Source organism: Rousettus aegyptiacus, unplaced genomic scaffold (genome assembly GCF_014176215.1).
Source record: "Rousettus aegyptiacus isolate mRouAeg1 unplaced genomic scaffold, mRouAeg1.p scaffold_m13_p_17, whole genome shotgun sequence".
Taxonomy (NCBI): domain Eukaryota; kingdom Metazoa; phylum Chordata; class Mammalia; order Chiroptera; family Pteropodidae; genus Rousettus; species Rousettus aegyptiacus.
The window spans coordinates 24,174,609-24,200,490 of NW_023416292.1; the positions used below are offsets into that span (position 1 = coordinate 24,174,609).

A 25,882-nucleotide genomic window follows, 5' to 3' on the forward strand; every position below is an offset into this window, starting at 1 on the left:
AGAGCGCGGGGACCGCTGGCACGGGCAGATAGCACAGCAGGGCCGTGTGAACCCAGAGCGTGCGGCCCCGGAGGGCTGGGGCTCTCCGCCCGCGGGAAGTGAATGCGAACGCGCTCACACGTGCTCCAGAGACGCCGGAGCCTGACGGCTCCTCGCCCTCTGCGAGGTGCCCCTGGCGGCCCGGCAGGGCGACCCCTGTGTGCCCCTCTGAGCTTTTCTCGTCCTGGGTGCCACAAAGCAGGTGGAACATGACGTGTGTCAGGTGATCCGCTTCTGTAGACAGGAAGTCAAAAGCCCCCGAAGGAAAGGGCGGGGGAACCGTTTAGAAAAAAGAAACTGGCTTCCTCACACGGCTGATGACTCAGGGGTCTTTGTGGGACAGGATGACAGGCGGGAAACTGGAATTTTAAACAGTCGTAAAAGCAACGCACTCACATAGTATTTTTTTAAAAAAACAATGTAGAAAAACAAGATTAAATGTCTTTCTCCCATTCGTAGTTCTTCAAAGCTCACCGCTATTTTTGGCGTTTTTCCAAGGGGAAGAAAAAATGTGCCCTTACTGCACCGGTCCCTAAACGCCACATGCTCACCCGTCGGGCCCACCCCAGTGGGTGAGTCCGCAAACCCCAGTGTGCCCACGCTTCTCCCCCATCCTCGAATCGGGGTGACCCTGGCTTCACATGCGTGCGAAGGCCCCTGGGGCTGTGCCAAACGCGGGGTCCTTCCTTTCGCTTTCGGTTTGGGTCCACGGTGAGAGAGGCCGCAGTAAGGTTTTTTAGGGCCATCTTTACATACTTTCCTTGAGGTGGTTCCCCAGCCACAGGGGTGCGCAGCCAAGGGTACGGGCTTGTTCAAAACCCTAACATTTATTTTCTGACTGTGATCATAGGGTAGGAAACTTTGATTAGTTGTTAAAAATAAGTGTTTCCACTTCCTTTTTTCTAATTCACTAATGCATCCTGCTCTCCGAAAAAGCGATTTCTCAGCAGTGTTCCTGGGGCCGGTGCCACCGCACGCCTCTGCAGGGTCAGGTCCCAGCCCGGCGTTCCCGACACAGCGTCTCCCTTGGCCCCGGCCCTGGACAGGCCAGGTCTTCATGCTGCTGTGGGTGTCCCTGCTGGCCCTGGGTGAGTAGAGGGCTCCACACCGGCCTGGGCGGGGCGAGGGCAGCTCCGCGTCCCCCACGGGAGGGAGCCGGGAGTCTTCCCTGCCGGGGACCCGCGTTCTCGGCCTCCCCGCGGCCCAGGGACGTGGCTCCCGCGGCCAACGGACAGCGAGGCCGGCACCACGGTGGCCACGGCACCCGAGGCTGTGCACGGTGTCCCCACAATGCCTAACGCTCCGTGGAATCCGGGAAACGCGTCCACTCGTTTGCACTGAGTTAGCCGTGGACGACTCTGCTCTTCTCTCTGCCAAGGAGAGGCGCGCCGTCCTCGTCCCGGGCGTGGGGACGCGGGCGAGGGGCCTCGGGCCCACGAGCGCCAGCCGCGGCAGGGCCTGGCAGCGGGGTCGGGGGGGACGGACCGGGCCGGGGGAGCAGGCGAGGCAAAGGGAAACCTCGAGCACCAGAATGTCTTCCTCCCCCAGAGGTTTGAACTATAATTAACAACAATTAAAAAAAATTGCATTCGAGACGCACAGGGCAGAGTGCCGCTCTGCGGACGCCGTGCAGTGACGGCCACGGTCAGGCTCGGCGACCCTTCTGCCGCGTCAGCGATGCCCTGTGTGCGTGCGTGCCGAGGACTCACCGCCAGGGCGTCCTGGCAGCAGAGGCCAGGTGGCGCTGTCACCACCCGCAGTCACCCTGCTGTGCATTCCGTGCCCAGGACGCGTCGGTCTCACAGCGAAAGCGTGTGTCCTTTGACCAGCTTCCCCCCTTCCCCGCTGGCGAACAGCATTTCGCTTCTGCTCCTGTGACTTCGACTCTTCTGGGTTCCCCGTGCGGGCGAGCTCAGGCAGGTCCGTGTGTGCGTGTCCGGCGCTTCTCACGCAGCGTGGAGTCCTCCGGGCTCGTCCTGTGGTCGCAGAGACAGGGCTCGCCTCTTCCTCGGCCTGGATGACAGGCCATCGCGTGCACAGGCCTCCTCTCCATCCTCCGCGCCTCGGCGGCAGGCGCCGCTGCTGCCCGGGCTGCGGGAACTGCGCTGCGTGAGCACGCGCGTGGGGGTTCCCTCACGGCTCCCGCCGCCTTGCCTTGGGAGAACTACCCAGAAATCTGGTTGCTGGCTTTATTTTTAAATCTTGGGGGACCCCCTCCGCCTGTTTCCTGCAGGGGCTGCGCCAGCTTGCAGTCCCCTGGCGTCCTCGCCCACGCCCGCTCCTTCTCGTCTTTTTGGCGCTGGCCGTGCTGACAGGTGCGGGGCGAGACCTGGCCACGGTGCCGATCTGCATCTCCCCGGTGCTGCTGGGCATCTTTCATGTCCCTGTTGGCCAGCTGTGTGTCTTCTGTGGAGAACATCTGTGTCCTCACCTGCTTTGGATCAGGTCACTTGCTTTCTTGCTGCTTGTTTGTTAGCGTCAGATTTCGGACACCAACCTCTCATCGTGCGCGTGGTTCGCGAATATTTCCTCCACTGCACGGGTGACCTCTTCGAACTGTTGATCGCGTTCTCTGCTGTGCAGAAGCTTTTTATTTTGATTCAGCCCTGCTCGCTTATGTTTGTGTTTGTTGCCTGCGCTTTGGGGGTTATGTCCAAAAAATGACGTCGGAGACCAGGGCCACAGGGCTTTCTGTTTCTTTCCCGTGGTTTTACAGTTTCAGGTCTCACGTGCGAGGCGTTCATCCATTTTGACTCGAGTTTTGTACACGATGTGATATAAAGGTCCAGTTTTGGTTTTCGTTATGTGGATATGCAGTTTGCCCAACGCCACATATGGACGAGACTGTCCTTGTCCCCTCTTCGTGCCTCCCTGGCACTCTTGCTCAGGACCAGCTGGCCCACGGGTCCGTCTCGAGACTCGACCCCGCGCCGGGGGTCTGTGTTCGTGCCACATCCTCGATTCCTACAGCTTCATGTGTCACTCGAGCTCAGGAAGTGCGATGCCTCCAGTTTGGTCCTTCCTGCCCGGGGTTGCTTTGGCTTTTCAGGGTCTTTTGTGGCTCCATTTGAATTTTATGGTTGTTTTTTCCTATCTCTGTGAAAAAGGCCACTGGAATTTTAGTAAGGTTTGCATTGGTTCTGTAGATCACTTTGCGTAATATGAACATTTAGATAATATCGATTCTCCCAAAACATGAGCCCGAGGTATCTTTCTATTCATTTGTGCCCTCAGCTCCTTTCAGTTTAGGGATTGTCCACTTCCTGGGGTAACTGTATTTCTAAGTATTTTATTCTTTTCAATGCTATTCTAAGTGGGATGTGTTTGCTTAATTTATTTTTCAAATAGAAAAAAATAAAATCGTCCGTTGATTTTGTATCCTGCAGCTTTACTGAATTCATTTATTAGTTCCGACAACTTTTCGGTGGAGTCTGTGGTGTTTCTTTGTGTAAGATCATACAGTCCGCAAACAGAGACAGTTTTACTCCTTTCATTCTGACTTGGATGTCGTTCTTTCTCTTCCCTTTTCTCGTCCGTTGCTCTGGTGAGGCCTTGCCATGCCGTGCTCCTGATCTCGCTCTCTGCCCCCGAGGAAGGCGGCAGCTGCGGGCGTGACACGTATGGCCTTTGCTATGTTGAGATAACGTTTTTCAGTACTTACTTTGTTGAGAACATTTATCACGAAAGAGTGTTGGATTTCGCCAAATGCCTTAACACATCATTTGAGAAGATCACACGATTTTTATCTTTCAGTTGATGTGGTTTGTCACATTTGACAACTCGCACTCAGTGGAGTCTGGTCCTTTTCGTGTATTGGGGAATTGTTTGCTAGCGTTTTGTTGAGGATTTTCGCATCTGTGCTCATTGGGGATACTGACCTGTAATTGTGTTTTTTTGTGGTTTTGTTTGGTTTTCTTGATCTTGTTTGGTTTCAGTGTCAGGGTAGTGCTGGCCTTGTAAACCGAGTCTGGAAGCGTTCCCTCCTCTTTTTTTTTTTTTTTTTGAAGGGTTTGAGGAGGGTCGGAGTTCAGCCTTCTTTAAAAGTTTGTCAGGGAGCACCAATAAAGTCACCTGCTCCCAGGCTCTTCTGTATTAGAACGTTTTTGAGTAACCGTTCAACCTCCTTCCTGGCTATTGGTCTGTTGGGATTTTCTGTTTCTTCGCGATTCGGTCTCGGCAGGTTGTGTGCTTCTAGAAATCTGTCATTTTCTTCGAAGTCATCCTGTCCGTTGGCGCACAGTGCTCGCAGCAGCCTCTTCGATCACTGGCATTTCTGCGCTGTTAGTTGGAATGTCTCCTCTTTCATTTCTGACTTTATACAAGTCATTTCTCTTTTTTTCTAAGCCCCACCAAAGGCTTGTCAGCTTTGTTTATCTTTTTTAAAAAACCAGCTCTCAGTTTTGTTGATCTTTTTTATTGTTTTTTCTGTTGGTATTTTTCTGCTATCATCTTTATTATTTCCTTCCTTCTGCTAACTTTGCATTTCTTTTTCTAATCCCGTGAGATGTAAAGTTTATTTGAGAGCTTTTGTTTTATGTAGGCATTTTTCATCATTAACTTCCTCTTAGAATTGTTTTCACTATATTCCATAAGTTTTAGTATGTTGTGTTTTCATTTCCATTTCTCTCGAGATATTTTCCGATTTATCTTTTGAGTTCTTTGACCCATTGGTTGCTTGGGAGCATGTTACTTAATCTCCACTTATTTGTGAGTTTTCCAGTTTTTATCCTGTTATTGATCTCTAGCTTTATACCATTGTAGTTGGAAAATGTATTTGACATTCCGACAGCTTTTGTTAAGCCTTGTTTTGTGACCTAACATATAATATATCCAGGAGAATGTTTCAAGTTCGCTTGAGAAGGATGTGTATTCTATTGAGAGAGAGTAGATTTTTGTTTATGTTTGTTACGTGGGCATATCTGTAGCGTGTCATTCAAGTCTGCTGTTTCCTTATTGATTTTCTTTCTGGATGATCTATGTGTTGGCGTCAATGGGGTATTAAAGTCCCGTACCATTCCTCTACTACCGTCAATCTCTTCCTTTATGTTCATCAATATTTGCTTTATATATTTAGGTGCTCCTACATTGGGTGTATAAATGTTTACACAGGTTATGTTTTTTGTTGCATTGATTCCTTTATGATTATAAAATGTCCTTCTTTGCCTCTTGTTATAGCCTCTCCTTTACAGTCAGTTTTGTCTGATGTAAGTGTCGCTACCCTAGCTTTTTTATTTGATCATTTCCATTTGCATGAAATATCTTTTCTCATCCCTTTACTTTCAGTTTGTGTGTCTTTCGATCTGAAGTGGTTCTCTCGTAGGCAGCATGTGTATGGGTCTTATTTTCTTCTCCATTCAGCCACTCTGTCTCTTTTGATTGGATTATTAATCCCCTTACATTAAAAGTAATAATTCCTAGATATGTAGTATTGCCTTTTTCTTACTCACATTTTTTTTTCTTCTTCTTAAAGAAGTCCCTTTAACAATTCTTGTAATACAGGTTTGATAATGATGAACTCCCTCACCTTTTTCTTATCTGGGAAGCTCTTCATCTCTCTTTCGATTCTAAATGATAGCTTTGCTGGGTAAGGTAATTTTGGTTTCAGGTCCTTGCTTTTCATTACGTTGACTATTTCTGGCCAATCCCTTCCGGCCTGCAGTTTCTGTTGAGAAATCAGCTGACAGTCTTATGGGAGCTCCCTTGTAAGTAAGTAACTGCTTTTCTCTTGCTACTTTTAAGATTCTCTGTTTGTCTTTAACCTTTGGGGTTTTAATTGTGACGCACCTTGGTGCGGGGCTCTTTGGATTCACCTTGTTTTGGACTCTGCGGTTCCCGGGCTTGTGTGTCTATTTCCTTCAGCAGGTTAGGGAAGTTTCTCATCATTATTTCTTTGAATAAATTTTCAATTCCTCGCTCTCTCTCTTCTCCATCTGGTGCATCTATGCTGTGAATGTTGGCGCACTTGCTGTCACAAAGGCCCCTTAAACGATCCTCATTTTTTGGATTCTTGTTTCTTTCTGCTATTCTCATTGGGTGTTTTTCTGCTACCTTATCTTCCTAATCGCTGGTTCAGTCCTCTGCTTCATCTAATCTTCTGCCGATTCCCTCTAATGTAGTCTTCATTCCTGACTCATTCTTTTTATGTTTTCTATCTCTCTGTTGAAGTTCTCGCTGAGTTCATCTACTCTTCCCCTAAATTCCTTGAGCATCCTTATACACAGTGTTTCGAACTCTACATCTGGCAGACAGCTCGTCTCCATTTTGTTTAGTTCTTTTTCTGGAGCTTTGTTCTGCACTTTCATTTGGGGCATGTTTCTTTGTCTCCCTGTGTTTGTTTCTATGTATCAGGCGGAGCCGCTCTGTCTCCCGGTCTTCGTAAGTGTCCTGTGGGGCCCAGTGGCACCATCTCCCTGGTCGCCTGAGCCGGGTGCTCCAGGCGTGTCCCTTGTGTGGCTTGTGTTGTGGTTGAGCCTTGATTACTGTTGGCCCATCAGTGGGAGGGACTGACCCCCAGGCTGCCTGGTGGTGAGGACCGGCCATGACCTCAGCTGCTGAGCAGGGGCTGACCCCACAGAGCGGAGGTCGCTTGGGCAGGGCTCTGGCGCCTACCGGTCTGCCCTGTGGGTGTGCCTTCTGTGGCGGTGTCTGGGTGGTGCTGTGGTGTGGTCGTAAGCTGACCGCTGGGTGTATTGATTCTGGGGCTTCTTGGGAGGGGCTCTGGTGTACACCTAGGTCAGCTGCTGCCTCTGCCCTGACTGGGGCCACCTGGCGGGAGCTACGATGCGATTAATCTGTGGTCAGTAGCTGCCTGTGCTGAGTCCGAGGTGCCTGGGAGAGGCCCTGCTGAGAACCGAAGATGGCTGCCACCGGCGCCAGGCTTGGGCTGCTTAGCGGGAAGTACATGGGTTCAGGGAAGCCAGACGCTGCCTGTTTGGGATCTGCAGATCTTTGAGAGATCTTAGGGCAGCGCAGGCCAAGGCAGCTGCTCGTGAAGAGCAGCTGCCGAAAGAGGCTCGGACGGCGCGTGAGTGGGGTGGGGTCTCGGGGAATCCCCGGAGTGTTAGCTGGGTTGATGGCAACTCGGCTTCGGTGCCTGCCTGGTTCTGCACACCAGGTAGGATGAGGGCTCGACTGAGGAACAGTGGCTTCTGCCCGCACTCCTGTCCTGGAGAGCTGTCCCTCCAGCACTCTCCCTGAAGCCAGACGGTTCCATTCTTCTGCATGTGTCCCCGGTGCTTATCAAGCCGCTGTCCCTTTTCTGGAGCCCAGAGTGGGTGTTTGTGAATGAGTGAGTCTGTGTGGAGCTTGTTGAGAGGACATCTGTGTCTGGCCACCTCCGTCTCACCTGGACTGAGCCGCTGCTGGTGGTTTTCACAGCCGGACGTCGTGCGAACTCCTCTTTCCAGCACTGGTACTGCGTGCTGGGGAGCACGGTGTAGGCCTGGCACCCCCCGCTCCTCCAAAGGGCCATCTGCTGCCAAGATCGTCCCCCCAGTTCTCAACCGCTACATGCGGATGTGGGACTGGCCCCTTCAGCGTCTCCGCCCCTCCCACCAGTCTCAATGTGGCTTCTTCCGAGTGTCCTTAGTTATAGGATTTCTATTCAGCCAGGCTCCGCTGCTCCTCCAGGGTGGTTGTATAATTTAGCTGTGATTTTGAGGTGGTCATGGGAGGCGACGAGCACAGCACTCACCTGCCCCACTGTCCTGACCGGAAGTCTCTCTGCCTGGCCTCCCAGCCAGTCTCCCCACGTCACGTCTGGTCTCACTGAGGTCTGCCCGCTGCCAGAGGTGCCCCGCGTGTTACAGAGTCTAACCTTGTCCCTCTCTGACCTGAGACCGTGCCATGGCTTCCTACTGCTTCTATCTAATGAAATCCGAGCTGCTTGCCACCCACGCCGGGGCCCTGCAGCCGCCCCAGTCCCGCTGCCCCCACCAGACCCCCCGCACTCGTGAAGCCCAGCGCCGTCTCTGCCGCTGTGCCCTCTTCGCCCGACTGCCCTCCCCGTCACTTCTCGCCACTCGCAAGCCCGCTTGCCTGGCCGCGTCCTCCATCCTCAATCACAATTCCTCGTGGGGAGCTCCCTTCGTGCCTTCCACAATCCACCACCCTCTTTGCCACACACTTGGGGGCACACGCCGCACACCGTGGCGGCCGCCCTTCTGCCCTCGGGGCGCCCAGCATGCGTTTCTACTGTTTCGCTTTCACTGTGTATTAAAATTATACTATTTTGCTCCACGGTCCTTTTTTCCCCGCCATTCAGCTCCTTGCTGGCAGAAACCATTTTTTTATTCATGTTAGAAGTCCAAGCACAATGCTTAGTGTATATAGACATTTGACAAGTGACTGTCAATATTTTTTAAATAATGTGTAATAAAAGAAAAAAACAAATGAATGGAACAAAACAGGCACCACCTTTGAAACGCCAAAGAATCCTTGCCCTACGCTCACCTCTGGCTCTGTGTGTGTTTGTTTGTTTGTTTGTTTGTTTTGCAGCTTCCGTCATTGGACAATTCGGTGAGTTCTCCTTTTTCACCTCCGTATCTCACTGGATAAGAACGTCTCCCAGATAAATGTGAGTCGTTTGCAGTGGCTGCCCGAGGACTCTGAGCAGCTCGTTCTTCTTGCCGAGGCCAGAGGAGTATGAAAGTGTCACCTGGTCTATTGCCTGAGGGGCAGGGTGGCTTCACTTTACCCCTGACCCTCCGCGGACGAAGCGGCAAACGCACAAACAGCTCCCGGCCTTCGCTGGGCCCTCCTCTTACTTCCGTTGCTCACGGCCCCCAGTTAGGCGTGCGAGCCGTCCTCAGCCCCACGGCGACCGAGCGGGGTCCGGGGCCCAGCCGTCTGTCCTCTGAGCTGGAAACGTGCCTCCGAAAGCGGGGCGCAATGGGGAGACCCGCAGGGGCGCTGCGTTCCCTGCAGCTTTAGGAGTAAAGTCCTCTGGGAGATGTGTGGAGAGGACATTCGGCAGCCGGGCCCTGAAAGGAAAAGTCAAGGGAAGGGACAGCGACCCGTGCCACCCACTTTCTTACTGCCACACTTAACACCACTCCCCCGGTCACAACGTGGGTGTTTGAGGGCCCATGAGCAGCAAACATCCCCACAGCCCCTCCCCTCGCGTCAGATCCGCTGCCTGGCGGGGGGGTCCCTTGTCCAGGTCGCCCCTGGACCGCGGAGGATGACCTCCGGTGGGATTTGTCCGGGCGTTTTCTGTAAAACCGAAGCCGGAGGCGAGTCACTCTGTCAGGCTCTCCTCAGCGCCCGCATCCCAGTGCGCTCTGTCCCCTGAGGAAGGTGTGACTCTGATCTCCACAACTCCCTGGGGAGTTCGTGTGAGTCTGTGATCGTGGCGGGGTGGGGGGGCGACTCCAGGCTCCAGTTCCGTGACTGGTGAACTGGCCGTCCCCCAGGGACATCTGGCCGCAAGCCCTGCTGCTTCCTCCCCTTTACACCTGAGCGATCAGCCCGGACGAATGGACGGGCGGCCTCGCCGGGGCCCTCAGGGTCACTCTGAAGCCAGGTCCTCGGGGCTGAGCCTCAGGCGCCCTTGGCTCTCCTCCTCAGAAGCTGCACCCGACTCTGTGATTTCGCTCCAGCCACCATGGCCCATCACCTTCCAGGGACAGGAGGTGACCCTGACTTGCCATGGATCCTCCTTCGAGTCACCGGGGCAGACAACGTGGTTCCACCTGCACCAGGACAACGAAACATCAAGACGAACCCCCGGAAGCACCTGGGTGGTTCGTGAGTCGGGACAGTACAGGTGCCAGGCCGGGCGCTCGCGCCCCAGCAGCCCTGTGCACTTGACCTTTTCCAGAGGTAAGACGGAGGGAAAGCGGCGAGGGCTTCGGACTCCGTACGGCGGCCGAGAAATGACCCTGTATTTACTGAATCAAAATCTGTAGCAATAAGACCCCGAAATTCATGCTTTTTATAGGTCGTGTGGGAAAATGAAATTTGAGAAGCAACTTATTTAAATGGTTCCTGAATCTATGTACAGTTTTAAGCCTATAAAAAGTTCTCGGAATATAGAACGGAATAAGGATCATTCATAGTTATAGATCGGCATGTTGATAGATGAGAGAGAGAATTTCCTCTTCGTCCTTAAGCCACCTGTTTTGCATGTGAAGCGGTGTCTTCCTGTCAATAATACTCATCAGTTTAGTGAACAAAGAAGCTGGGGGGCAGGAAGGAAACGAACCTCCTCTTTGACCGGCCAGTCCCCTCCTGAGAACTTACCTGCTGAAACGATCTTAGCGATTCATACCCAGAACTGAAGGAACTTAAATGGTCCAGGAAAGAAAACTCCTTAAATAAGTTACATTACTGCCATGGGGTGGGGGTGGGGGGGACTTGTGGCCCTTGAAATTCCAGGTCCAGTAATGATATCGATGGCATAGAACATTTTTCATGACATAATAGGTGAAAAGCAAGTTATCAAAAACATAAATACCATTCCAATCTCACGAAAAGACAAAATACACACCGACTCTCACACGCACGTGGAAAAGAGGACTAAGGAGGCACTTGCCAAACCCCGGGGGACAAGACGAGAGACTTTCATTTACATTCTCCTTTCCGCATTTTCTCAAGGCACATGTGTTCCCTTTAGAAGGAGAAAAGAAAGAAAATGACAGCGACTTTACGATCCCTTCTCCCAGTCCCCATTCCTACGCCATCCGGCTGGGACAATAGTGAAAAGCAGGGACGAGCAATGGGACGAGCCGGTGTCTGGTCCTTGTCCCCTGCAGCCTCCCTGATCCTGCAGGCCCCGCCGGCCGTGTTCGAGGGCGACACCGTGCTCCTGAGGTGCCAGGGGAAGGTGGACTCGGAGCTGCACAACAAGACCCTCTACAGGAACGGCAGAGCGCTGGCCTGGCTCGGGGGGCGCTCCGGCTTCCTCATCCACGCGGCAGCCCTGAGAGACAACGGCGCCTACCACTGCACTGCTGAGCGCGAGGCCGCCGCCTCCGCCACCTCGAACACCGTGGAAATCCAGGTCCAAGGTGAAGCCCGCATTCAGGCCGGTCAGTGAACATGAAAGGGTCCCTGAGTTGTAGAGGGAGAGAGGGTGCCTCAGACGCCGTCAGCCCTCAGGGCGTGCGCCTGCGAAGGACAGAGGAGGTGCACATGCGCCCCGGGCTGAAGGGCGCGGGGGCAAAGGCGCATCCCTGTCCTCGCCCACCGCCCCGGTCCACCGCCCAGGGTGGCCCGCGCGTCCCCGCAGGGCAGCTCCGGGCTCACCTCTCTGCGAACCGTTGACACCCTCTCTAGAGCTGTTCCCACGTCCCGTGCTGACGGCCAGCCCGGCCCGGCCCGTCGAGGGGGACCCGGTGACGCTGACGTGCGAGACCCAGCTCCCCCCACAGAGGCAGGACGTCCAGCTCCGCTTCCGCTTCTACAGAGACAACCAGCCCCTGGGGTTCGGCCGGAGCTGGTCCCCAGAGCTCCGGATCCCCACTGTGCGGAGAGAAGACTCAGAGTCCTACTGGTGCCAGGCAGAGACGATGATTCAAAGCATCACAAAGAGAAGCCTGAAATCTTACATACCTGTGCAGAGTGAGTGTCAGCGGGTCCTGGGGCCAGGCAGGGACAGTGACCCCCAGGGCCGCGAAGGGCAGCCTGCGATCCCACACGCGTGCACAGAGTGAGGCTCGGGGTGCTGGCCTGGGGACCGCCCGCGGAGCCCGCTGGGCCACCAGGCCGCGGCGAAACCGCCCCTTGTGCCCTGCGGGGGTGGGAGCCGCGGGTCTGTGGACGCTTTAGACGCGCTCAACCGAGACCGCGCGAGAGCGAGGGACGGCGTGTCTTCTCTTTCAATGCCGTGACATGCAGCTCTCCCTCCTCCCGCCGAGGGCTCTCTCCCGGGGCGCAGTCCTCCCGTGGGGCCGTGGGCATGGCTGTGGCCCAAAGCTGAGCCCCCATGGGCTGTGCGCACTGTCTCCGCCGGGGGGGGGTGGCTTCGGGGGGAGCGCGTAAGACCGAGAGCGCCGACGGGCAGCGTGCGGGCCCGGCCAGCCGCCCCGGGGCCGGCGCTGCGCCTGCCGCCGCCTCTCACTGCGTCCCCCGTCCCCACGTCCCCGAAGCTGCGGAGGCATTCAGGCACGACCGGGGACCGGCAGGCACACGCTCCTCTGAGTAAGGGACCTGTCTCCCAGGGGGCCGCTCGAGCGTGGGATGGGGTGCACGCCCTCCTCAGCGGGTGGGGGCGCCTCGCGGTGGCACCGCTCCCCTTCCCCGGCCAAAACGGGGCTCCCTGGCTGTTCTTCTGAGCCGCCCAGACTGCTAGCCTTCGCTTCTCGTCCCAGGTGGCGCGTGTGTCTTAGCTCACCAGGCGAAGGAGGGACAATGCGGAGAAGGTGGTGGGGTGCTCAACAACTTCTAGCATACGACCCCCCTCAGCATAAGTGGTGGCACCCCGACCTCAAGCCCGACAGCCGGCTCGGGGACCTCCCCTATTCTTCGAGACCCCAGCATGGCGCAGACATGCTCTGCCCTGAACCGCCAGCACTGAGCGACACCAGGGCCCCCTGGGCCTTGGGACACTTTCCCCGGGGGTTTTGCCACTTAGGGGGACTGTCCTGGGCCCTCTAACCGCAGATGAGAGCCCCCGAGGGTGCGCACGGGGCAAAGCCCAAGGGCAGCTTTCGGCTGGTGGCCGAGGTCACCACTGCTACAGGACGAAGGCCTCAGGTGCCACGCCTCCCTGTCCCCTCACCGCCCTCCACCTCCCGAGGCCACGCCGCAGTTGGGCCCAGGTGCAGTCGGGCTGCCTGGCCGCGCGGTAGTGGGGGACGGGCAGGACATGGCGGGGAGCAGGCGGCGCTGCCTCCGGCCTCGTGCCAGACGGTGCCGCAGGGCAGGTGGGGGCAGCGGGCCCTCCAGACCCTCGAGGGGCCAGTCGCTGCCTCCCCCAGGGGCAGGCCCAGTCCCCGCCCCGCCAGCTCCCTGCGAGCGGCCCTCAGGTCGGGCCCTCCCGCCCCGTGACCCGCTCTGGCCCTCAGCGCCCCACTGCCGGCCGTGCCCTAGGTCGCCTCTGCTCATTTAGGGGTCACCGCCAGTGTCCACGTATACACTCGCCCGGCGCCGGACCTGGTGTTCGAAGGGCAGGAGCTGGTGCTCACCTGCTCGGTGACCGGAATCCCGGAGCCCGTCAGGATCTCCTGGTTCAGAAGTTCGCGTCCAGTGAGAACGCAGGCCTCGGGGAGAGCGGAGCTCAGGATCGCCAAGGTGGAAGGCGGCAGCGCTGGGGAGTACTACTGTGTGGCCCGCACCGGCCACCGCTCCTTTAGCAGCCAGCCAGTGGCCATCAGCGTGAAAGGTGCGTCTGCCACTCGTCGTCTGAGGAGCGACTGGGTCTCCAGCCCTCCGAGGACTGTGAGGGAGGGTGAGGGGGCAGTGGGAGGGGCCTGGATGCGGCTGCGAATTTGAGAAGAAAAGGGGTCGAGGGCAGAGCCCCGAGGCTCACCCCAGTGAGCCAGCGAGCGGGAAAGGGGCCGGGGCTGGTGAGGAGACTCGGACTGATGGGCGGGGCAGGGGGCGGTTCTCCCACAGTACGAGGCAGAGGGAAGGGCCGAGGCGAAGGTGCGGGTCGGTGGCAGCATGACAAGTGGCCTAGTTCCTGGGAATTCTACTTCCTCTGCCAGATGGGGGTGCGGTCGCTCGTAACGCGCGGCGGCCGAGGGGGGTGGGGCCGGGCTCGGGAAAGGAGGACCAGCCTGGTGGGGAGAGAGCAGGGGCAGCAGCCGAGGGGCAGCCGAGCCGCCGGAGGGCCAGTGGAGGGGAGGCCGGGCACGTCGCCGCGCGGCCGGAATCCACAGGAAGTGGCGGCAGCGGCGGCCGACCGACCTTCTCTCTCCTCAGTTCCCGTGTCCCGTCCCGTCCTGACCCTCAGCCCTGCTGGCCCCTGGGCCCTTGAGGGCGACACGATGACGTTTCACTGCGAGGCCCGGAGAGGCTCGGCCCCGATCCTCTACCAGTTCTTCCACGAAGGCGCCCTCGTCAGGAAGCTCCGGGCCGCTTCCTCGGGAGGCAGCTCCTTCAGCGTCTCTCTGACAGCGGAGCACTCTGGGAGCTACCACTGCACGGCGGACAACGGCCTGGGGGCCCAGCCCAGCGAGGCCGAGTCCCTCTCCATCAACGGTAGGCCCTGGGCTGCCGGTCGCCGCGCCCCCTCTTTGCACCCCTCCCCCAGGGGTGCATTCTGCCTTCGAGTTCCCTCTCCCCCGGGGCAGCCTGGCGCGCCCCCCCCCCCCCGCTACATGTGTCCTTTAGCCGCCTCTCTGTGGAGAGGAGTAAATGCAGGTCAGTGGCCTGGGGCAGAAGCCCGGAGAGGCAGAGGACACAGGCAGGGCCGGCCACAGCCAGGAGGACACTCCTCGGCTGGGCGGGGCCAGCTCTTCCAGGGTGACGGGCAACGAGGACAAGCCAGGGGACGCCGCAGGGTGCGGCTCTGGTGGCACAGCTAAGGGACTTCTTCCCTGGGAGCGGGTCCCTTCCCCTGGCACATGGGGACAGGGAAGGAGAGGAGGAAACGGCCGGCCTGGGCCGGGAGGGGCTGGGGGGAGCAGCCGGGGGGGCAAGTGGCAGAAGCAACGGCCGACCGGCCCGCTCTCTCCTCAGTTCCCGTGTCTCGTCCTGTCCTGACCCTCAGCCCTCCTGGGCCCCGGGCTCTCAAGGGCGACGTGATGACACTTCACTGCGAGGCCCGGAGAGGCTCGTCCTACATCCTGTACAGGTTTTACTGCGAGGATGTTGTCCTGGGCAGCCGCCAGGCCCCGTCCGGAGCAGGCGCGTCCTTCCGCCTCGCTCTGAGGGAGGAGCACTCTGCAAACTACTCCTGCACAGCCGACAATGGCTTCGGCCCCCCCCAGCGCAGCGAGGCCGTGTCCCTCTGGGTCGTCGGTAAGCCCTCAGTCACCCATCATGGCCCAGACTCACACCAACCCCTTCAGAAGCCTGCGTGGACCTCCAGTGTCCAACCCGATCCTTGTCCCAGAGCCATTTACCCACGGGCTGCAGTCCTCAGCCAGGCCCTGAGGCTCACTCCCAGCTCTCAGCACGTGAACGTGTTTGCTCGTGTCGCTGCGTGCTCGCGTATCCTGTAGGGTCACGTAGGGTAAAACCATGTGCTAGTGTTCGGCTTAAGACCAGGAAGGGAGCACAGCACCGAGGCAGAGTTCCGCGGTGACGGCTGTAGGTGACCGGGAAGTCAAACACATTCATGCGGGGAAGGTCCCGACGTTCTGAACAACGATGACTCTTACGCATCATTTCCTGAAACGCCCACATCTCTCATCCCAGAAAACCCGCTTCTAAGAATTTATCCCAAGAAACATGTGCACAAATGAGCAACAATGTGTAAGCGGGTCGTTGGGGCAGCGTTGTGCGAAACCAGAGGGCAGCATCGGCCTCCGGCAGCGGGCGCCCGCTGGAATGTCCGACGATAAATCCGTGCGAGGAAGTGCCGTGTGGCTGTTAAAGCAATCGGGCGATCATTTACCCCGGTTATCAAACTGTAATTTTAAAAGAGTTGCATTTTATTGCATGCGAATTACACCTCAATAAGGTGGATTTTTGTAAGTGCTTGAGACAGGTCGTTAAGCAATCCCATGGAAAGATGGCCAGGTGTGTGGCCGAGGGAGCGTCGGGTGCAGACCTAGCAGGTGGTCGTGCGTAGGTCGTGATCCCACGCACGAGGGGGCCTGTCTGTGTGTATAAGCGAGTGTGCTCACACACAGAAAAGATCTAGAAAGTCGCCAAATATTCAGCAGCGGCGACCTCTGGAATATGAAAGTAAAAGAAATGGGAAATCTTTTTATTTTTACTCTGTGCAACTTTGTATACTCTCTTTTTTTATGAGAAGCTGTTTTCAGTAGAAAAAAGTGGATACTGGTGTCAACTCATTTTTGCCCACAGCCCCTGTGTCGCGCCCCGTGCTCACCGTCGGGGCTCCCGGGGCCCGCGCCGCGCCGGGGGACGTGCTCCGGCTCCACTGCGAGGCCCCGCGAGGCTCGCCGCCCATCCTGTACCGGTTTTACCGCGGGGACGACGCCCTGGGGAGCAGCCAGGCCCCCTCCGGAGGAGGCGCGTCCCTCAACCTCTCTGTGACCGAAGAACATTCTGGAAACTACTCCTGCGAGGCCGACAACGGCCTGGGGGCCCAGCGCAGCGAGGCGGTGACACTCCACGTCACAGGTGAGTGGACCCTTCCAACTACAGCATGACAAGGGACAGACTGTCTCCCTGTCATCCCTCGTCACCAAGGACGGAGGTTCCGCGAGGCCATGTGCTGTGTGACAGTGCGATGATGTCCCCGCGGCGTCTGCAGACCGCGCTCTTCACGCCGCTACCACCTCGTTGCCCCCGCCCAGCCCGGGGCCTTTGCACACGCCGCCCCCTCTGCCCCTGGCGGACCGCAGGCGTCCCCTCGCGAGGGAGCGCGCCCTGGCGGGCCGACGAGGCGCGTCCCAGCGGCACCCGCGGCACGGCCCCGCCGTGCTTACCGCGCGTCGGTGACCGACGTGCACTGTTGCCCCGGCTCCTCCAGGCTGTGGGCGTCACGCGCTCGGGGACCGTGCCTTCCTCACGCGCGTGTCTCCAGCGCCCAGCGTCGTTCCTGGCACCTCGTAGCTGCTCGAGGAACTTTTGATAAGTGAAGAAATGTGAGAATGAGCAAATGCCCTGATCGATACTCACGCTCTCATGGGCCTGTGCGGCGTGCGAGGCTCAGAGACGCCCTGGCGCGCCTCTCCTGTCCCTCGCCGCCCGCTGCGCCGACTCCGCCTCTTCCCCAGGCGTCTTTGGACCCCTCAGAGCCCAGTCTCGATTTAACGTTGGTTTTCGGATCCCCCAACCACATGTGAGGCCGTGTACCCGAGACCATCAGCTGTGTCTGGCTACGCACACGCGTCGTTTCCGCTGGGTTCTGAGTGATGTCACGAGGCCATCGAAAACTAAAGAAAAAAAATCCTGTTTGAAATGTCCTTACTATGAAGAAAAATTTAAACCGCAGGAGCTGATGGTGAACTCTCTTCCCTCCCGCAGTCCCCGCGTCGCGCCCCGTGCTCACCGTCGGGGCTCCCGGGGCCCGCGCCCTGCCGGGGGACGTGCTCCGGCTCCACTGCGAGGCCCCGCGAGGCTCGCCGCCCATCCTGTACCAGTTTTACCGCGGGGACGACGCCCTGGGGAGCAGCCAGGCCCCCTCTGGAGGAGGCGCGTCCCTCAACCTCTCTGTGACCGAAGAACATTCTGGAAACTACTCCTGTGAGGCCAACAACGGCCTGGGGGCCCAGCGCAGCGAGGCGGTGACACTCCGCGTCACAGGTGAGTTGACTGTCCCCAGTAGCATAACCAAGGACTGGCCGCGTCTCTCCCGCAGCTGAGATGGTGCCTCGGCACCGCTGTCCGCGGCCGTGACCACCCAGCACACATCCTGCCCACAGGACCCCTGGAGCTGGGACCGTCCCTGTGGTCACGGCTTCGGGAGCCTGGGCCTTCCCGGTAGAGCGGTCCCAACTGTCTTCTTGAATGCGATCGAAACTCCCGAAAACACAGAGAATGCTTTTTAGAACATAGATATCTCCCGACCCCAAATAGACACACAGGGGAGCCTGGGCAGGGGGTCTCTGCTCCGCCCCTCGTCCGCGCCCCTCGCTGACCCCCTGCCAGCCGCCCGCTGTAGGGCGTCTTTCACTCCAAGGGACAGAAACGAGCCTCGCACTTCCCGTGCCAAAAAGTCTTCATTAAGGTCAGCTGTGTGCACAGCCTCTCGGGAGACATGTCCGATCCACATTAGTTTACAGAGTGACTTTAGAGCTGTGGGGACACGGGACCAGCACAGGGAAGGTGACAACAAGAAGACGTGGAATGGAAATGGCCACCCATCAATCAAGTTCCTTCATGCTCTGAGCTGTCCTTTGACCTCTTGGTGTTTGGTGCAACATCCAAAGGGACTATGCTTCCCGCGAGCCAGGACTGTTTCGCAATGACGCCCAGACCCCCGCTTCAGGGGCCCTGGGGGCAGCAGACGTGCGCTAGCGGCGGTGGCGGTGGCCGTGCCGGCCTCGGCCCCGATCAAGCGCGTTTCCCTGTGCTGAGCGCAGCTTCCTCGCCTGTCACGTGGGGAATCAGAGCAGGTGGAAGTGGCCGTCGTCCCCAGCCTCCGGCGGCGGTGACTTCTGGTGCGTGGAGAGCATGGCTCGTTCAGATCTGAAATTCCAGGGGAGCAGGAGGAGCCGGGAGTTCCTGCTGCCGGGACACGCCCCAGAGGAGCAGGAAATGGCACGCAGACGCCCCCGAGACCTGGGCGCAGAAGGCGGGCAGGTCCTCCAGGCATCGAGGCCGCCCCAGCTCTCGTAAGGAGCAGAGACAGAGTCTCGTGAGCAGCTGATCTGGGGGTGCCATCCCCAAACCCAGGGCCTCGTCAAGGCCGCCAGCCCCGCCATCTCTTTGGCATCCAGGCCCCAGCCTGCATTCAGAGTTGACGTTTCTCGTTTCAGCCGGTCCGTCGTCTTCCCCACTGGCGGGCAGCAGCCACCTCGGCCGTTGCCTCTGAGTGCGCTGCGCCCCACCCTTCATGACACAGCGTGCCAGACCCCTGCACCCGCTGCTCGTGGCTTCCTGCCCGTCCCGGGCCCTCGTCTCTGGGACTCCTGGGTACAAACACGCTGTGTCTGCTGCGGCCGTCACACCCGAAGGGCGCTGGGCCAGCCTGGACGAGCCGTGCGCACGTCCTGGAGCACGGACGCGGGGCGCATCGAGGAGGAGCTGCCGTGGCTGTCGTCATCACGTCCTGAGCCCTCGGTGCCTGGCGCGCGCGGTCCTGTTCATCCCCGATCTTCAGGGAAGGGAGCAGAGGACCTGGACAGACACTTCTCCCAAGAAGACATAAAAATGGCCAACAGACAGGAAAAAATGTTCCACTTCACTAGCTATTAGGAAATGCAAATCACAGCCAAAATGAGATACCACCTCACACCTGTTAGAACAGCTGTCATCAACAGGACAAGCGACGAGTGTTGGAGAGGTCAGCGGGGGGAAGGGTCCCCCATACACTGCTGGCTGCTATGGAAAAGAGTATGGAGGCTCCTCAAAAAGTTAAGACTAGAATTAACACATGACCCAGCAATCCCTCTTCTAGGTATCTACCCCCAAAATTCGAAAACGTTTATAAAGATGTATGCACCCGGCGTTCCTCACATGTGGGATTTAAAACAGAAAGCAACAACCGAACAAACAAAACAAACGATAAAGAGATGCAGGCAGCAGAAGGGTGGTCGCCAGAGGGGGGCGGGTGGGGGAGGGCCCGGGGGTAGAGGCGTCCAGGACACGGTGGCGCAGGGAGACTAGACTGTGAGCGGGGCGCGCACAGTGCAGCACACAGATGATGCATCGTGGAGCTGTGCACTTGGAGCTCACGTCCTGTGTTGAGCAACGTCGCCCCGGCACATTTACTGAGAACGGAAGTGCGTCAAACGCACACTCCCGGCTCGGGCATGTCAGGTGCCTGTTTGCCCGCAGCCTCGCCAGAGTTGTCGGTCTTCTATTTTTTTGCATTGTTTGCATTTTAGTTTTTCAGTTACAGTTGGCATTCAATGTCATATGAGTTCCAGGTGTGCAGCATAGTGATCAGACATTTACACCCCTTACGAAGCGACCCCCGATGGGTCTAGTCCCCCCTGCTCCGCGGTTTCGCAGTGGAACCGCCTGCCTGAGTTCCGCGCGCGGCAGCTGTGCGGGTCTGACGAGGGTTTCTATCGGTAATGAGCACGGCGCCTTTTTATGTTGATGGGCTTCTCGAAGCTTCCGGCAAGCAGTCCCCGCCCGGCCCCAGGCCCCGCCTGCCGCCGGTGTCGGCCGTTTCGAGGCCGAGATCTGAGGCTCGTTTGCAGTGCAGTTTGTTCCTCTACAAACCCGCTGTCTCCCCCCGCAGTCCCCGCGTCACGCCCCGTGCTCACCGTCGGGGCTCCCGGGGCCCGCGCCGCGCCGGGGGACGTGCTCCGGCTCCACTGCGAGGCCCCGCGAGGCTCGCCGCCCATCCTGTACCGGTTTTACCGCGGGGACGACGCCCTGGGGAGCAGCCAGGCCCCCTCCGGAGGAGGCGCGTCCCTCAACCTCTCTGTGACCGAAGAACATTCTGGAAACTACTCCTGCGAGGCTGACAACGGCCTGGGGGCCCAGCGCAGCGAGGCGGTGACACTTCACGTCACAGGTGAGTTCCTGTGCCCAGGCCACCATGTGAACAAGCTGTGTCCGAGGAAACTCTGGGGACTCTCGCGAAGCCCGGGCGGGTGGCACTCGGGGCTGGGGACGCAGGCTGGGGGCCCTGGTGTCACGCCTGAAGCGCGAGAGCCCGGGCGGGGCGGGGCAGGGGGCGCCGGACCCGCTGCATGGACCGCGCTTCTGCTGCCCCTGGCCCCTGACCCCGACCCTGGCGGAGGGGAGCCAAGTCCTTGCCATACCGCACCTGCAAGGCCTCAGGAACCTTGTCCCCGAGACTCGGCCTCTGTCCCAGGCCCGAGGGGAGCTCGCGGGCGCAGGGCGGGCGGGACCACGGCCACGCCCTCCAGCTCAACACAGCGCCCCCCTCAGGGCTGCCAAGGAGCAGAAGGGGCTCTGCGGCCGCAGGTGTCACCGGGGTGCTGGTCAGCATGGCGGGCCTGGCCGCCCTGGCTCTGCTGTTCAGTCGCTGGCTCCTGAGAAAAGAAGGTGGGTGACTCCCGGCTGACCTCCTGACCTCTCCATTTCCCTGGCTGCTGCTGCCTTGGTCACCCCCAGGCCCTGGACAGCACCTCCCCCCAAGCGCCTCCCCCACCGCCACCACCGGCCCCTCTAGGTCCCAGAATTTGTCTTTACCGATCACAAAGTTTCCGAAACAGGATGGGGCGGAGAGCCCTTGGGCAGATGTCACTACCAATGTCACTGCGGGTTCCTCTCTTTCTACCCCTGCAAGCCCCTGGGGGTGGGCGGGTGAGGAGGAAGGCTCCGAGACGCAGGAGTGCGAGCTGAAGGCGGGGAGGGTTAACAGCAGAGCTCTTCGGTGGCTGTTGGAGTCTGTGTCTGGCCGGCAGTGAGGACAGCATCCTTCACACACTCCAGGTCAAAGGGTGTGGACCGCAGGCCCCTGTCCTACCGTAATCAGATCCCTCTCCGGACCAGGGTCAATAGTTTCACCCAGTCTGCCACCTCCCTTGGGCATAGCAAAGAAAGGTCCCCGTTTTAGTGACAGTGACTCTCTCTCTTGCAGGAGAAAGGCCTGCCATTGACCCCCCCAGGTAAGACCTGGGGTGTATATCTGTGTGGTTCGTGGAAGGTGGACCTGAGGCTGGGCGTGCCCTGCGCCCTCCCTGGGGCACCTCAAGGCAATTCCCAGCACCTTCCCACCCGCCACCCTAGCTACACAGCCTTCTTCTCCCAGCAAAGTGCTAACTGTCACCATGGCTGCCTGAGGGAGGCTGTGAGCACTGAGTCCACACCCACCGTGACAGCTGAGAAGGTGGAGTCCAGGATTCTGGGCCCGAGGAGGTGGGGCCGTGTCTCGAATCACAGAGGTGACCTCGGGGGCCACAGCACCCACACCTCTGGCCTCCTTTGAGCCTGGCCTGTTACTGGGGTCTCAGAGCCCCCGGTTCCTCTGAGTGTGGGGGCACTGAAGCCAGGTTTGACCCTTGGCTCTTTCCCTGTCTACCCACGTGGTCTTGAGGAAGTCACTTCACCTTGTGGAACTTCCATTTTTCACCCATACAATAGGGATAGTGATAGAATTGAGTTACTATTGTCGTGAGCACTGGTCCAGTGCCCAGCACCCGCTCAGTCCAGAAACGTGGGTGACGTTAACTTACTGCTCGTTGTAACGCCACAGTGCACAGTGACAGACCATTCGCACGTCCCATCCACATGGCCAGGCTCAGCGGTCGCCTGTGGTAAAGACTCACTAGCCAGCTAGGTGTGACCCTTGTAGCTACATCATCGGCACCCTGGGGAACGCCATGTCTCTGTCTCACAGCAGCCCGTCTGCCGCGGACCCCCAGGAACCCACCTACCACAATGTGCCGGCCTGGCTGGAGATGCAGCCGGTGTACGGCAATGGTGAGGCCCCGGGTGCCCCGGTCGGGCAGGGGCCCCAGGGCGGGTCTGGGCGGGGCGGGGCTGGCAGAGGCCCCGGGGACCCCAGCCACCCAGAAGCTGCGTGGGCTGGAGAGGGGCACGTAGTTCAGATGGGAGGCAGGAAGCTCCTCTCAAAGCCTGCCCTGCTCCCCAGTGAACCCTAAGGACGTGGTGTACACGGAGGTCCGGCACGTCCCGGAGAAGCACCGACGGCCAGGTAAGGCGAGGCCCCTCGGCCGCTTCACCAGGGCGGGGCCGAGCAGACACAGCCACCCCCGTGGGGCGTCACTGGGCGTTGTGGCCTGGCCCCATGTCCCCCGCAGGGGTTCGTAGAGTGCTGCTTCCTCCTTCTCCACAGGTGGCCTCGGTCCCAAACAGGGTCACAGCCACCGCTGGGGGCTCTCTTAGCATCTCAGGGCGGCAGCATTCCACCTGTGCCGCGAGGTGGCCCTGCCACCCCCTCCCCGCCTGCTTCCCGTCTGCTGAAACGTGGGGTTAAACAGCGCAAACGCGGTCCTCCGAGGCCAAGGTCGGCGGGCGGCCCGCGGCTCACGGGGCTAACCTCGGGGGTCCGTGGGGCCGTGTTCCCCTCCGGAGGCGCCGGGCAGGACATGTTCCCTTGCCTTTTCCAGCTGCTAGTGGACGCCGCACCCATGGCTCACAGCTTCCTGCCTCCGCCTCTGGAGCCAGACGTACCCCGGCTCTCCCGCCAGCCTCCCGCGCCGGGGGTCCCTCTGCCCAGGGCTGGGAGAAGTTCCCGGAGTTTAAAGTTCCCCTTCAAATGCCGCCCGGATAATCCACAATAATCTCCCCACTCCGAGATCCTTAGTCGTAGTCACTCTGCCAAGTCCCTGTTCTGCCCAAGGGCCCAGGGCTTAGGACACCGAGGGGGGCAGGTGGACAGGCACACATGGCCCTTGGGGACCGGCTTTTCTAACCCTGCTCCGAAAGTGCCGTGTGGCCTTAGCTGCTCTGCCTCCCTCTCTGGCCTCCTGGTCCCTGTCGCGTAAAGTCGGGGGAACTGAGGTGCTCCCCCTTCTGGGGCCAGCAGCCCCTGTGACGCACCTGGCTCTTTCCCACTCACGCCCCCTTTGAGGTGAGGCTTGCTCTTGCCCTCAGTGACAGGTGAGGGAACCGAGGCGAGGAGGCCCCAGGAGGCTGGCCCGACGCCACGTGGCCGGCGGGCCCCGGGGTGCGGACCGTGTTGCCAAAGTCACCTGGGCAGGCGGGGCAGGCCCACTTGAAGGAGGCCGTGTTTGCGGGGACGCAGGTGGCATGGCCGATGGGCCTCACGGGGTTTGCTCCCTGAGCTGCAAGCCGCCTCTGCCCGGGCCGGGCCACCCCCCCCCCCCGGAATCCTCTGACCTTGACGAGGCTCTGGGAGTGGGAAGTGACGCCAGGGAGAGACCAGGGGTCTCGGAGACGTGCGGGGCAGTGCGGGGTAGGGCGAGAGGACGGCTGGCCCCCCAGAGGGCGACAGCGGGGCGGGGGGGCTCGGGGCGGCCCTTCCACAGCTGACATGGCCTCCTCTCCGCAGTGACCACCCTGCCGGCGCCTGCCCCCGACATGGTGAGTCTCACGGCCTGTGTGCCCACCCGCCCCGGCCCCCGGCCCCTGGCACCTGACCTCTGACCTCACCTGCATGCTCTTCCCTCAGGGTGGCTCTGTCATCTACTCCCAGGTGAAGGTGGCATCAGCCCTGGCCTCCCGGCCCCAGCTCTCGGCCCCCTCTGCCCCTCACCGATGAGGACACACAGCTCCCCAGCTGCCATCTCAGCCTCTGTGCCCCAAAGCACCTTTGGGGAGACCTGCACTGCAGGAGCCCCACCTGCCTGCCGAGCCGCAGCCCTCCTGCAGGGCTTCCTGCCCCAGGCCACTGTCCTGAGCCTGCCTGCCACAGCGAGGACTGCCCCAAATCCCGCACGGCCGTCTGCTTGCAGTGGACGCCTGTCTCTGTGCCGTCAGCCTGGTGAGGCTGCTGTGCCCCTGCCAAACATGACTCACAGCCCTGGGGACAGGGGCAGCGGGCCCACGGTGTACCCCCACCCAAAGGGGCCGCGTGTCGCACACCCTGGTCGCACAAAACTCCAGGGTCAGCGCCTGACGCCAAGGAAACTGCTCTCCCGCCCGCGCCAACATCTTCCCGCCCCAGGAAGTGGGTCTCACGGCCCAGGTCCCAGCGCTGCCGGTCCTGCCCGAAGTCGCCACGCAGCCGTGCCAGGAGCTCCGGGGCTGCAGACGGCGCGGTGCCGGAGCAGGGACGCCCTCTGAGCCGGACGCCCTCGCGGCCTGTGACAGCAAGGCTGGGCCGGCCAGGCGGAGCCTGGGACTCTGCGTGTGACGCGCTCCCGGGGGGCTGGTCCCGGGACCACGCTGGGCACCGAGGCCCTGCAGCTCCCGGCAGAGGCCACCCGCCGCACAGTCCCACGGCCGCAGCTGTCCTGCTCGAGGGCCCCTCGGGCCTCCGCGCCTCGGCACCGCTGCTCCGGGCACGTGTGTTCGTTTCTGCAGCAAGGCCGTGGGTCCTCGAAGCGAAGCCCGGCCCGGCCACACGTCGTCCTGTGCCGCCCGTCCCAGGGGTCCACCGCCCCTGGGACGCATGGCTGGCCGGCACGGTGTCTCGTGCTTACACAGGCGCTACTCCAGCTAGCCAACCTGGGCGTCTCCCCCGCCTGCTCTTGCCCTGATCAGTCCTGCCCGCTTGGCAGGGGCCAGCTCGTAAGGATGGCCACCGGGGACGGAAGGGTCAATCAGTGTCAGGCACAGTGCCGAGCACATCACATGGGTCACCTCATGTAACTCTCACGATAAGCCTGGGCAAAAAGTGTCCACTGCTGCCCGTTAATAAGTGTCCATTACAGAAAAGGAAACTGAGCCTTAGAGAGATTAAGTCATTTACCCAAAGCCAGGCACTGATGAGCCAGCAGCGCCGCTGTCCGGGCCTGAAGCCCGTGCTCCGGGCCACGTCACCAGGTGTCCCTGGTGGGCCCCGGGGCGTGGGCCCCGTGTGAAGGGGCGTCTGCAAAGACACAGGGGAGCAGAGTGGACCCAGGGCCCGCGCCTGCACGACCCGCCGATCACTGCCTCGCACTCCGAACCCTGGGTGGCCCTGGTGAGACAGGAAAGGGACGCGCCTGCGTGGCTGGGCCGCGTGTGGGGGGCCGCGGGGTCGCCGCAGAGTCCACGTCGCCTCCCGTTTGCTTCGCCCGTCCCCACGTTCCAGTGCGGCAGCGGCGGCCGGGACACGCAGGAGACCCCGCTGGGGAGTCACGTGCTCTCTGTAATGTGAGCGGAAGGGGTCATGGGGTGCAGGGCGCGTCTGTCTAGCATTCAGGGGTCGACCTTTGTGACCCGGGTGTTATTTGGTCATTTTTCCGAGAAGCAACAGTGGAGCAGTGATTCCCTGGGTGCACCCTGCGGGGTGTCCGGCGGACGGAGGGGGCGTGTTTGCTCTCAGGCCGGGCCCAGCGCCCCAGCAGCTCTGGGTTCCGGGCAGGGCCGGCGGCACGGAGCAGCAGCGCGGGCGGGGAGGCTGGTCACGAGGCTGCTGCGCAGACAGGGCGGCACCAGGCGCGTGGGAAGGTGGGGTACAGGGTGCGCCCCGCGGACAGCGCGTGGGTACGGGGCGCGCCCCGCGGACGCTGTACACAGGACCCCAGCGGCGTAACTGTGGAGTGCGAGAGACGGGGCAGGGTCAGCAAGACCCTGGAGTCTCTGACCTGGCGACGAGGAC

General features: G+C 60.0%; 1 protein-coding gene across 4 annotated transcripts; it reads left to right on the forward strand.

Moving 5' to 3' along the window:
* The first annotated feature begins 199 nt into the window (after positions 1–199).
* On the forward strand, positions 200–25,217 carry FCRL5 (Fc receptor like 5). Of its 4 annotated transcripts, XM_016166259.2 has the most exons (17): positions 763–1,127; positions 8,536–8,556; positions 9,607–9,861; positions 10,794–11,048; positions 11,317–11,601; positions 13,091–13,363; positions 13,906–14,184; positions 14,665–14,946; positions 15,961–16,239; positions 17,089–17,367; positions 19,976–20,254; positions 20,635–20,751; positions 21,290–21,317; positions 22,049–22,131; positions 22,304–22,366; positions 23,687–23,718; positions 23,807–25,217. In XM_016166259.2, the coding sequence occupies exons 1-17, from the start codon at positions 953–955 to the stop codon at positions 23,894–23,896; spliced, it is 3,075 nt and encodes a 1,024-aa protein (XP_016021745.2). In that variant the 5' UTR covers positions 763–952; the 3' UTR covers positions 23,897–25,217. The 4 variants fall into 4 exon arrangements, with proteins under 4 accessions (XP_036090657.1, XP_016021745.2, XP_036090656.1 ...); XM_036234764.1 differs by lacking the exons at positions 17,089–17,367; positions 19,976–20,254 and adding an exon at positions 200–750 and having other exon boundaries at positions 976–1,127; positions 9,663–9,861; XM_036234763.1 differs by lacking the exons at positions 17,089–17,367; positions 19,976–20,254 and having other exon boundaries at positions 23,807–25,216.
* Positions 25,218–25,882: the final 665 nt, after the last annotated feature.